Source organism: Callorhinus ursinus, unplaced genomic scaffold (genome assembly GCF_003265705.2).
Source record: "Callorhinus ursinus isolate GAN/ISIS: 27379988/994484 unplaced genomic scaffold, GSC_fseal_2.0 scaffold9, whole genome shotgun sequence".
Taxonomy (NCBI): Eukaryota; Metazoa; Chordata; class Mammalia; order Carnivora; family Otariidae; genus Callorhinus; species Callorhinus ursinus.
The window spans coordinates 2,018,675-2,031,708 of NW_027397071.1; the positions used below are offsets into that span (position 1 = coordinate 2,018,675).

The 13,034-nt window shown below is 38.7% G+C and overlaps 1 protein-coding gene across 1 annotated transcript in view; it reads left to right on the forward strand.

Annotated features, from left to right (window-relative positions):
* SPAG17 (sperm associated antigen 17) overlaps positions 1 to 13,034 on the forward strand; it is a 237,994-nt gene that overhangs the window by 65,225 nt on the left and 159,735 nt on the right. The window contains exons 4-5 of the mRNA XM_025872536.2: positions 248 to 379; positions 12,664 to 12,850. Of these exons, the coding sequence (XP_025728321.1) occupies positions 248 to 379; positions 12,664 to 12,850 (319 nt within the window). The remainder of the gene's footprint in view (positions 1 to 247; positions 380 to 12,663; positions 12,851 to 13,034) is intronic.

Consider the following 13,034-nt stretch of genomic DNA (forward strand, 5'->3'; position numbering starts at 1 on the left):
AAGCCCTCTCTGCCTCATTGGAAAAATAAGTTCATTTTCACACAACCCAATTTCTGTAAAGTAGAAGATAAATACCCCCTTCTATGGCAATGGGGCATTTTTCTCTAATTCTTTTGGCCAGCAGTGAGGTACCTTTGCAGTAAGACAAATATTACAAAACTGAAATACCATTTCATCTTTTCATCACCAACACCTGAGCCAAAGATTACAAAATGCCACTTTTCCTATTAATTGTGTTTTTCCATAGGTGTTAATAGCAGCAAAGGCAATTATGGACAGTGGAGAGAAATTAACTCTACCACTGATAGGGAAACTCTTGAAATTTCAGCTTCTCCAGATTAAAATGAAGGACCAGCAGCGACGGGAAAATGAAAAGAAGGTACTGTATGATGGTGGGTCTTCTAAAGAGGGCAAACAGGGGAGAAAACGGGAGCCAGGTTTCTCCAGGTCACTTCCTCTCTTCGTAAGCCTTCCATTAAGTGTTACCTGGCACAATCAGCTGTCGCCTCGACAACAGGGAAAAGGCCATGCAAAGATCCATTGGAGGAATTCTGTTTTCTCAAAGGCAGACGCATTAAAAATAAATTCCCTTGTGCAGAAATAGGACAACAGTCAGAGCATGTGCCTGAGGTTGTTTTCCTAGTAGTCTATTTCCATGCTAGTGGCAAAGAAGGGACTCAAGGAGAGACGGAGTCAGGAGAAGTAAATGTCATGTGAAAAAACCCGCAAAGTCAGGCTCTATTTAAAATGTTTTATCTGATATTCAGTAGGAGTTCCATTAAACTAGCAGGCTATATCCATACCTTCATCATAATCTGAATATTTCAGCAGCAATCCATCACTTCTACCCCCATATCACACACCTGATTATTTCTTATTTCTTCACATGTAGATTTTTCATTTGCCGATGGAAATCAATCTGTGTGTTTTCCAAAGATTCATATTTTCATCTGAAAAAAAAATAGCCTAAAATACCTTTAGCAAAATGATGCCAGGTTCAAACCCATTTGTTATTATCATTACTCAAAATAAGAGAGGTTTTTCTTATTTTCCCAGTCATGCTGAAATGTTTTTGGAAAGCCAAATGCTTTTGTATGTACATGTGTAATGTGTGTGTGCGCACATGTGTATATGAGATGGATTTCCAAGTAAGCTGTTTCTTTATGCCTTTTGGTAGAAGAGGTAAAATCAGTTCTTGGAAGAAGAAAGAGAAAAGGGAACATGTTCCAGTAATACCTTTTCGAGACCCCCAAATTGAGGTTTCCTATTTGAATTGGACTCTTGACAAGATAATTGTAGGACAAAATAATAATGCCACCTTAGATTTGCAGTAGAGAGCTTTATGTTTTTCAAAGAGATTCCCCATATAGCATCTTACTAGGGAGGCACGTATTGTTCCTGGGGAAAATTCTACTCATACGAACACAAATGATGGTCTAGTTTTCCATCTATCGAAGCTCTTTTCATCATGTTCGGGAGATTTGTACCTCAAGAAATACTTGGGGACATTAAGACTTGGCAGAAGAAAAATCGGAAAAATTGAAACTAGTATAGAAACATCTTTTCTTGCGTTTTTAAATTCCAATGTGACATGGGAATCTGAATTATAAGAAGTAGACTGTGAGTCCTGTGAAAATCTCTGTACCTTCTGTTTACTCTGGGCTTTCCCACGGCAGGGGCAAATATACATGCTACAGAGTATCAGTTTACTTGTTTGCCAACTATTTTAAGTCAGCAATTGTTTGTAATAGGAATAAGTTTTAGATTTCAGTTCCCAAATTTTAAGTAACAGTACATGGAATACCCTGGCAGCTCAGGAAAAGTTTTTAAAGCTAGCGACAATATAAAAATATTTCTGCAGTGATTTTGCTCAGCATTTCTTTGAAATGTGAACTATAGTAATACAGTTCCGAGATTCTGAAGATATGGAAATAATCTTAGTTTATTTTTGAAAATTCAAAAATCCAAAGGAATTGGGGCTTGAATTTTAGATTTATATTTATGCATATATATATATATATATATATGTAATAGATGCCTAAGAGAACTCTGAGCAATCAAGAGCCAACAATTACATAGTCTAATTTGATGTCTTCCTTAGATTGGGCTCCCAAAACACCAGCCCCAAATCTCTCAGTTGCAACCATATGAGTAAGTGCTACGTAAACTGATGAAAACTGATTGGAACGGAGTACTCTCCAAAAATACTCATGGTAAAGGCAAGACGAAGAGAGTTGTTGGAGAGATGATATAATCTCTGTTCATTTCAACACCACCACCCAACCAGTTAGAACGATTGAAGTTAATGCTTGTCAGCCAGTGAGTTTGGCATAAAACAAAATAAGTATAAAGTATGGAAAACTGACCCATGCTGTGGATTAGAAAATGTGAAAAAGAAAAGAGGACTTGACCCAGTTTCTTCCTTTCCCTGAACCCAGGATCGGATTTTGAGATTCCTACAAAGGCACTGACTGTCTCTTCAACTTTTAACAGCAACCGGAAATGTATGTAGATGTTTTCTTTCAAATGTTAATTATGTTGCTGACAACTGTGCAACCCAAATCGTGTTTTGTTTTCTCCTTTGCTGAATTTTCAGAATTATATTTTTAAAAATGAATGCTTAAAAAATATCCATAGCAGGTAATTACCGAAAAGACTAGGGAGAAGATGTGGACAAAAATAGCTAATATAATTAGGTCCCTTTCCTTTACCCCCCAGTGAAATAAATAGATCATTATATGTTTGATCCTGTTTTAATCAACCAAAATTTTTCTTAAAAATAGGTGGCAAAAAAGAAAAATAAGTGGTGAATAATATAGCTCCAATTGCCAAACACAGTAAAAATATCATTTTTTTAGATCCCACCTGATTTTAATAATCTGTAGCACTTTAGTGTGGGCTCTGTGTACCATTACATTTGCTTTGTCCATGAGGAAAGTTTGCTGGCTAATTCATATTATAAAAAATAATACAAGCGAAGATATTTTTTAGAGGAAGAGTTTTGAAGCCTTTATCACATGAATTTCTGAAAGGCAAATGCCTGCCTCTAATTGCAATTAAGTTGAAAATATTTGAAAACTCTGATCTATTTGGAAACACCTTATTGGTTCCTCCTAAATATACATGAAGAAAACATATTCCATTGCTATAAATATATTTTAGAATTTCAGAAATTCTGAATGACTCTTTCATACCGTTAATCCCAAATTAGATTTTGTTATATCTTCAAATCTGAATGAGAGTGTTTTGTTTAGAAATGACTTTTCCTTCCTTGCGCATATCATTATCGCAACATTTATTGTGCATTTTTAGTTCTATCATTGTCAATCTGTTGTTAATTATTAACAAACATTTATTGAAACAAGCATTTAGAGAAACAATATACTAGGCACATATATTTTCATAACGTTCATTATAATTTTAAAAAAACTATTTGGTTTCTATTCTGAATGTTTTAATGTAGTCATTATCTAAATATTATAGCATAGTTCACATTTTCGCTTCTGTTTCACTCCAACTTCCACAATATATATTCACTGAAACATTTACTTAAAGCCAAAGCACTTTATTGTGAATATATTTAAAATATATTGAGAATTCAACTAAAGGAAACACAATCATAAAAAAAAGAGATGTAAAATGGCTATAACACAAAAAAAATTAACCCTTTAAATAATCAGCCAAACTAAATCTAGTCTTCCTATGCCTCTGCGTCCAGTTCAGAAAATTTGCATAGGTTTTAGGAAAAGATCCAAATATATTCTAACTGTGCTTTTAATTTGTGAATTCAAATAACCAGTCCATAGTTTCTTGAATATTGGTTTAGCATATCTTTCTTGTAAAAGCAGAACAGTGCTGTCTCTTTCGGGCTCATATACTTAGTACACGTTGCCTTATTTTCCAAAGTACTAGAATCGGAGAGAAGGAAGGTCTGCAGTCGAGAACTATGCAGAGATGGTATTGGCAAACTTTTCTTAAAACAACCCCAAATTAAAAGTACGTAAATGTGGCAAGACATCATGCTGAAGCCACAAACAACCCAAAGCCTGCTCCAAAGGAGGGACGAAGAGAAATGAGGTTAACTTTCACAGACGTTTTAGAGCTTACTCCAGTTGATACCCCCAAATACTGGAAACCAGCCAATGTAATGCCATTTTGTGTGTGTGTTTTGTTTTAAAAGAAAGGCCATTGGGACATACCAGGAAATTACAGGCTGGTTAGTTTTGATTCAGTTGTGGTTAAAATCTTCAAAAACTATTTTAAGAAATCAAACAGAGGAAGAGCAGAAACTCAGTTTAGAGGGACCCGTGTGGCTTCAGGAAAGGAATAACTTGCCTCACTAACTAGATGGAATTCTTTGAAGCTGAATTATCAAAATGAGGATACTACCAACAAAACCATTGGATCTAAAGAGCTACACAATTCGGCAATTCAGGGTAAATAATCAATGACTCCCTGGCGAACTGGTCTGTAGAAGAGAAGTGTTTTCCTAATTGGGATGCTTTTAATTAATGAAAACTTTTTTATGGACTTCAGGAAAAAATATAAAGAAACACCCGTATTTAAAAGAGAGTAGTATTTTTATTTTTATTTTTTTAAAGATTTTATTCATTTATTTGACGGAGACAGAGAAAGCGAGAGAGGGAACACAAGCAGGGGGAGTGGGAGAGGGAGAAACGGTCCTCCCCCCCAAGGAGGGAGCCCAATGTGGGATTTGATCCCAGGACCCTGGAATCATGACCTGAGCCGAAGGCAGACGCTTAATGACTGAGCCACCCAGGTGCCCATAGAGTAGTATTTTTAAATACAAATAGCTAGTTACAACAGCTAAGGATAATATTAGGTACCGTTATTGACTCTTTGGCATTATACTAAGCTCTTTACACATGTTATATCATTTAATCTTTCAAATGACTTTATGAGGTACAGAGTATTATTCTTGATTTGCAGATGGGGAAACTGAAGGTGTGAAAAGTTAAGCAACTTCCCCAAGGTTAAAGAGCTACTCATAGGTGTAGCTGGGAATCACATCCAAAACTGTCAGACACTAAAGATCATGTTCCTAACCACTGTACAGATGCCTTCCGAATGTGTCTCAGGAATTATGCACAATGGCACTCTTGGCTCACACTCAGTAGAGTGCCTGCCCAGAGATGTTTCCCTGTAGGAGGCATGGCTTTGCTCAGTGATCTATCATCAGTCATCTGGTCCCACTAATTACACTGCCTACAACATCCTGAGGGAAAGTGTGGGGACAAGTCAAGGAAAGGAACAAAGCTCTCCAAAAACAAAACCCACAGAGCTAAGCAACCACTGGTTCCCAGGGGAATTCTGACTTCATTTCTGGTCGCGTTCCCCTGTCCAAAAATCACCTGGTCTTTGGGCTATCTCTTAGAACTAGACTTCCTGAGATTATTCCGAACAGCCTCACCCCTCTCTCTACCCTTCTGCATGTTGAGGTAGGACTACACTGGCTGATCCACTGTTAAAACCCCTGAGTCACATAGAATCCTGCAGGAGAGAGACAGCAGATAGACATCAGACTCCCCCCCCCATCACCAACCACAGTCATGGCCATGTTTTGATTCGGTGGGTTAGGAATGGCACCTGAAGACGGCAGTATGGCACCCCAGGATGTTCCGCAGGGTTCTGAAGATTGCATCATTGGGTCAAGGGAGCCCACACATGCCTAGACTTACATTTTCTACACAACAGCAGCTGTCTGGAAGGGCAAGCTCCTAACTCAAGTGCATTAGGTTTTCTGTTTGGCAGGGGAGCAGGGAGGAGAGCAGAGGGGAATGAACAAATAGAAAAGATAGAAAAGGAAAAACAACGTGTTCATAATGCCATGATGCCATTACAATTAATGTTAACATTCTGATCATGTTTCTTTCTGTGAATTTGTTTCTTTACATAATCATTGTAAATTAAAATATGTCATAATTTTACTCATTACCTCAGCATCCACATCTATCATTATTGTTGGTTGTAGGATATTCTATGACTACCATAATTATCTTAACCATTCCTCTATTATTAAACGTTTCAGTTATTTCCATATTTTTTATAATAAGCGATGTTGTTATCAACACCTTTATAGTATAGAATTCTTCATATTTTGGATAATTTCTCTAGCATTGGTTTATAGAAATGGATTAATTGGGCCTCAGAATGTTCCCATAACCTGTTAACAAAGTAGGTTCTAGAAGCGTTTAGACCCAGTTCTTCATTAAAAAAAAAAGCCCTTCCGCCCCGTCAAATGAACTTGGAAACCACCATATGCACAACTCTTGGAGGTTTAACAGCATATTAACTTATTAAAGATGGAGGAGTTTCATGAAAATAAATCTGTTTAATATTGTTTAATCTACTCTCAACCATACTTGACGCATACATTTCTTTCGGCCCATCTATTTCCCTCTTATCATCTGTGACCATAAGAATAGATCGTTCGTGAGGCAGAGTAATCTCTTGAAAGAGATCTGAAAGAAGACAGACCTAGTTTCTCATAAGCCACATAATAATATTGACTTAGTTACTTAACCGCCATGAACATGTTTTCTTATCTATATCCTTAATAATATTATTGTGGGAATCTTATGACAGAAGATATGTGAAATCACAACATACTACACAAAAATGTAGATGCGCTGTTATCTATAAAAAAAAGACAAAATAGAGCTATTTACTGGCAGTTCCACTTTTACTGTTTGCCTCCCTTTTATTTTGATAACATAACAAATATTTGTCAAGGTTTTTGAAGGTAGTTGAAGGCATTCAAATGTTGGCATCAAGAACCATTTAGAAAAAAAAAAAAGAACCATTTAGAAAATAAAATACAATCTAAAATCTTTTGAAGTGTCAAATAACTAGGTTGCCTGTTAGAGAGAAGGAAAATTTTGTATTTTTCCCTTTAAAAAAAAGTGAGAATAACAAGACTGAGGATTCTAGGTAAGTGTCGCTTGATACTCAATTAAGTATGTGACATGCTAATACTTCTTTTGGTTGTGGCTAAAATAAGAGGCCCACATCTGCTATGTAGCTTAACTGGGTAAGAAATCTCTATGCCTAGCCACAGCCTTCTCACAGTAGGGGGCATCCAGATGCTTTTTGTAGCAGTGTGTTTTAAAGAAAATGCACTCTGTAAGGAGTTTGACTCTGCCTTCATATGCTGGGGAACAAGTGTTCCCCAAACATGGTGGATAGAGGGCCCTTTAGGATACACCCCTCCTAAATTTTTGTCTTGAATTGGCAGGATCCCCCTGAGTTGTTTTGTGCAGATGACTGTAGAATGAGAACATGCTACCCAGCCAGAAGAAAAGTTGGCGTGAACAAATTTTAGTTTATGATTTAGGAAGGGGTCAAATTTGGTGAATGCTCAGCTAATCTGGTTCAATCCCTGCCACCAACCCCCATCTCCAAATCTCAAGATATAAACTCATAGGGGGAGGAGCTTATTCCGAATATGAGAGAATAGAGGGGAAGGAAGAAGACAGGAGGTGATTTTGCTATGATCGGGTCTTGGTAGAAAAGCAATGTGTCACTTTTCGACCAAAATAGGGGCCAGTCATCATTGTCAAGAACCTCAGGGACAAAGGGACTGTCCTGGTTCAGTTCAAGTATGGAGGCTTGAAGGCATGAGGAATAGATGGAATATAGGAGAAGTGGGGGACCTCAACTAGAGTTAGACACAGGAGAGCAAAAGCGACTGGGTGGGGCAACATGTTCAGAAATCCACCAAGGACTTCTCTGCCTGGATCTGGGGCCCAGAATAACCTAGGTACTTCCATTCGCTTCTGTTTCTCCGCAGTATGATGTCTCTGCACCAGGAAAGTACATACAGAGTCGCTCTACCTAAGGAAATTCTTTACATAGATTACTATGTAATCTTCTTGAAATTCTACCCATTGAAGATAACATCATTGTTAAATGGAAAATGCAGAACACTAAATTGTGTAGCGAGAACAGTAACAATGATGTTAAAATGGTGCGTAAATGTAATTTGAAAGAACGCACTAAATATCTTCTTCACTCATCTTCTCTAGTGGTTTTGTGTCAGCTTTATATGCTTTCAGATTTTTCAATAGTGATTATTATTTTTATAATTTAAAAAAGCTACTTAAATGAATCAGGATTTATAGGTATTTTTAAGATACTTTCATGAAAGGAAGGAGGTAAATATTGATCATTTCAGTGTCAATGGAAATGAGTTTAAAAGATGCTTTTCTCCACGAAACCAAGCTTCACCTTGTTAAGGGAACACAAAAGCAAAACGAAATAGAGAAAAAGAGGAGCACACTCAACAGAAAGAAGAGATGAGGGAGGTGAAGCTATGGAGAAAGAAAAGAGCATCCAGCGAATAGTGTTATTTAGCCCCTGGAAGGACAGAGTAAACGGAGGGCAGAAGGCCTGGGAAAGAAGGTGGGACGAAATCAAAGACTGAGATTAACAGAAGCAGAGAAATAAAATGAGTTTAGGCTTTGAGGTCAAAACCGCTTGTGTCTCTACCGTGGTGGGTTGTCTGAGGGCAAAGTGTGTGTCGTCATTTATACAATGTGAACAAAACTACCCATCTCGCAGGTTGCATTTGGAGAACAAATGAAAGATGATGATGTCTAGAAAGCACCTGTCGTACTACAGAGCTGCGTCTCTGTAATTATTGCTAATTTTACATTTTGGTTGTGATCAGCCCTGCTCTCTGTGGGGTCCCAAGAAACCTTGCAGAATCAAGGATTCAGGGAGTTCCTTACCTTATAGAACCCCAACCTTGCCAAAGAGGTTCCAAAAGGATGGGAGCTATGTGGCCGCACAGGTGTTCATACCCCACCTAGGAGAGCCAGCAGGGCTAAAGGGCCCTTGAACGGTCATATCAGGAAAAGGATAAAGAAACTAGTTTTAAACGTCCTCTGTACTAGGCAGTATTTTTTGGAAAGAAAGAGTAAGCGAATGATATATGACTATATCCATGTTTATTCTTCTGGGTGAACTTGAGAATAATTTAATCTGAAACAATTTCTCCTTTTCAGTTCTAAAGATCACCCTGAGATTTTATATAAAATCACAGCTGTAGAAGTTTCTGGAAGCTTTCAATGGCAGAGTTAGGACTTCTCTGTGGCAAGGCTAGCTGTCCACCAAGGAGCTACGTGGGAGTGTTCCACTTCAGTGGATTTACCATGATCCAAGTGTGGCTGTTGGAGTGCCTGCATGAGTCTTGCCAATGCCTCCAAGCTAATTGGACTCAGGGGCACTGATGTGTGTTCTGGTTTCATTTTAAATTAACAATCTCAAAATTTCCAACAAACTCTCAACACTGGCAGAAAGTTCTACCATATTTCTTCACTAAGCTTGCCCTCCCACTTTCTGACATGACTCACGTTACCATCTCTGTTCGAAACCTCTTACCTAGTACTTCCTTTACTCAGCCAATAACTGCGCCTCAATCCTTCACTTGACAAAATTGAAACATTCCCTTAACACCATCAAGACCTATCTCTTTCTTGAACCCAGCCACCCCCCTTCTTGCTCCTCTTATTAAACTGAGAAATGGCCTTTCCTCCTAGCAAAGGAAATGGACGCATTCTCTTGATCTAGTCCCGTCTTGCCTCCTCAAGGACTTTATCTCCTCCCCCACCCCCCCACCCCCCGCCATCTTCAGTGTCTCCCTCTCTGCTGGGCCATTCCATCAGACGGTGAACACATCTCCTGCCTGGACCTTAGACGCCCCTGCCATGCACTCATCCACTGACATCTTGAGAACTCTCACCTAGGGCATCTCCTCTCTTCCAGTCAGTCAGTCACTATCTACATGTGACACACACCCAGATTTGTAACTCCAGCCAATCTCTCTTCTCAGAAGACAACATGTGTACTTGACTGCCTCCTGATATTTTGTGGCATCTCAAAGTTAACATAGTCCTCTGAAGAGTCCATCGGCTCACCTTAAGTAAAAGCTATCTCTCACCCCAGCTTCTCTATCTCTGTAATCTGAGTCACTATTAGGTCCTTTCTAGACCATTACCAGAGAGCTTCCTTCCTAGCCTTCTTGTTTCTTATCTTGCAAAATCACAGTTAGTTCTCCACCTAAAACTCTTTATGGTCTTCCTATTGCATTTTTAATAACATACAAACTTGTTAGCCCCACCTCCAAAGACCTGGCCCATGCCCTGCCTCCCCGACCTCAGCTTGGGCCACTCTCTCCCTTGCCCACTATTCTCCTGCTATCCTCACCTCTTGTCAGTCCCTTGAACATACCTATCTCCTTTATGACTCAGGGCCTTCATGCACACACTTTGTCTTTTCCTCGCTTCTCCCACGGATGACTCCTCATCTTTCAGGTCTTCATTCAAATGTCACCGCCTCAGAGAGGCCCTCCATCACCAACCCATTAGAGAGGTTTCCTCAATTGTGTGCCTATCATTGGGTTTTACCCTTCATGAAAGTCATGAAACTTCGTAGTTATATTTTTGCCAGTTTGCATATGTGCTTTTTTTGCCTCTTTCCTCCCCAGTAGGCTAGGAGCTCAAGGGGACAAGCCCAGCTGTAGCTTATGCACCAGTTTATATCTGGCGCAGAAAGAAATGCTGGGGCTTTTCAGACCTCTGCACCTTACCTTGTGCACTCCTTGCTGCCTCCACCCAAAGCTGGTAGTGACATCGGCATCCTCCCTGGATGCTTTCTGCTGCTGCTGAGGAGACAGAGTTTCCCCACCACAAGAGCCACAGGTGCTAGGCCCACGTGGAGAATGCATTTGTACCTCTGACACTTCTGGGTGCCAAAGCTAAACTGTTCTCTGGAGCCCTCAACATCCAGAAGATACGTGGAGTAAAGAAATGCTTCTCTTCCCTTCTGTGGTACATTCTGTTAGCTGGGTGCCAAAGCAACGTATCTTCTACTCTCCTTGTCTCTAATGTATTACAATGGAATTTTTCAAATTTGATTTCTTGACCTCAGGAAAATACAGAACCCGGATGTTGCTACAATCATTTCTTTTTTATTTTGTTGTTCCAGTTGTGTGGAGTATGGAAAAAGCAAATAATATAAGCATATTCCGGATCTTCTGTATGGCCACCTTATGATCCAACACTGACACATAATTTTAATGAACACAACCTATTTGTATTTATAAACAAATGCATTGAAAGTGTATTACATTATGAAATAATGCACAAAGGTTTCAGCAATTGTGTGAACGGAAAACAATGGTGGGAAAATTGGGTCTTTACATGGTATATGGCAGTCTAAATATGCTCCAGAACAATGTGTAAAGAGTTTGCTCTTCCCACTGATGTTTTGTGTTGATCCCATCTTTGACTGTATCAAATAGCAACCATTGATTATGTCTATACATTTTTAATTAGCATTATAATAAAAATAATTTGTTGGTGTTAGGTTCCCCAAAGAATCTTTTAACCTTTAAAACTTAATACACTACTTAAACTTTGAAAAACTTTATCAAGGAGATTTTAGAGAAAACTATTCTTTCTGGGCTTTTTTAACTTTTTTTTTTATTAGTTCCAGAAGTAGAATTTAGTGATTCATCAGTGGCATATAACACCCAGTGCTAATTACATCAAGTTCCCTCTTTAATGCCCATCACCCAATTACCCCCTCCCCCCAGCCACCTCCCTTCTAGCAGCCCTCAATTTGTTTCCTAGAGTTAGCATCTCTTATGGTTTGCCTCTCTCAATTTTCATCTTATTTTATTTTTCCTTCCCTTCCCCTATGTTCATCTGATATGTTTCTTAAATTCCGTGTATGAGTGAAATCATATGGTATTTGTCTTTCTCTGACTGACTTATTTTGCTTAGCATAATACCCTCTAGTTCCATCCATGTCATTGCAAACGGCAAGATTTCATTCTTTTTGATGGCTGAGTAATATTCCATCATATATATATATATATATATATATATATATATATATATATATATATATGTATATATATATATATATATATACCACAGATATACAAGTGTGTGTGTATATATCACCTCTTCTTTATCCATTCATCTGTTGGTGGACATCTGGGCTTTTTCTGTCTTTCCATATTTTGGCTATTGTGGAGATTGCTGCTATAAACATTGGGTGCATGTGCCCCTTTGAATCACTGTTTGTATCCTTTGGATAAATACCTCATAGTGTAATTGCTGGGTTGTAGGGTAGCACTATTTTTAACTTTTTGAAGAACCTCCATACTGTTTTCCAGAGGGGCTGCACCATGTGTTTTTTTTTAAACTTTTGTTTTTAATGAACAAGCCAACCTCTCTCTAAGACTCAGACCAAGACTCCCCAGGGTTAGGCTGCAAGATAAACCTAAGTTCCTGCTATCACAAGGTATTCAGAATCCCCCACTCACCCTACGCCCAAAAACTGAGGTAGTTTATTGACCCATGCTTGACTTTCTTATAGGATGAATTCTCTTCTAGAAAGCCACTTGTGTAAAAGGTCTCCTAGTACTCACCCCTCAGTCCTCATTCATAGATGTGCCTTATCACAATGTGGGCCCAACCTGGGATCTCCACTATCCTGGCTTGAAGAATGACTACCTGAAAAATAAATGAGTAAACAAGCAATTGAACAAAATAAAGAATTAATTTGCCCAACAGTAGAAAAGCTGTTGTTTACTCACTGTATGATTTGGAGAAAAATATTCTCTCTTTCCAGGTAATAGAAGATAGATTCAAGGTAGAAAAGGATAAAGGGAAAGCAAAATCTCCCAAGGAGAAGAAGACCTCAAGTGCCAAGGTTGCCAAAGGAAAGGGAAAGGATCAGCCTGAGGCAAACACAACAGTGAAAAAAACCACGCTGTTAAAACGGAGGGGAGAAGATGATGACACTAAACATTACATCGGTCAGTGAGATGCTCTTCCTGTGGGTTACCTTTCACTTCTTGCCTTCCAATCTACAAAGTAACTTGAGAAATCATTCCAATAATGACGCTTAATCTTTCCCAGGCGTTTGGCTCTTTATAAAACCAGAAGTCACATACCACCCATGATACCCTAATAGGAAAATATTGCTTTTTGCAATCCATT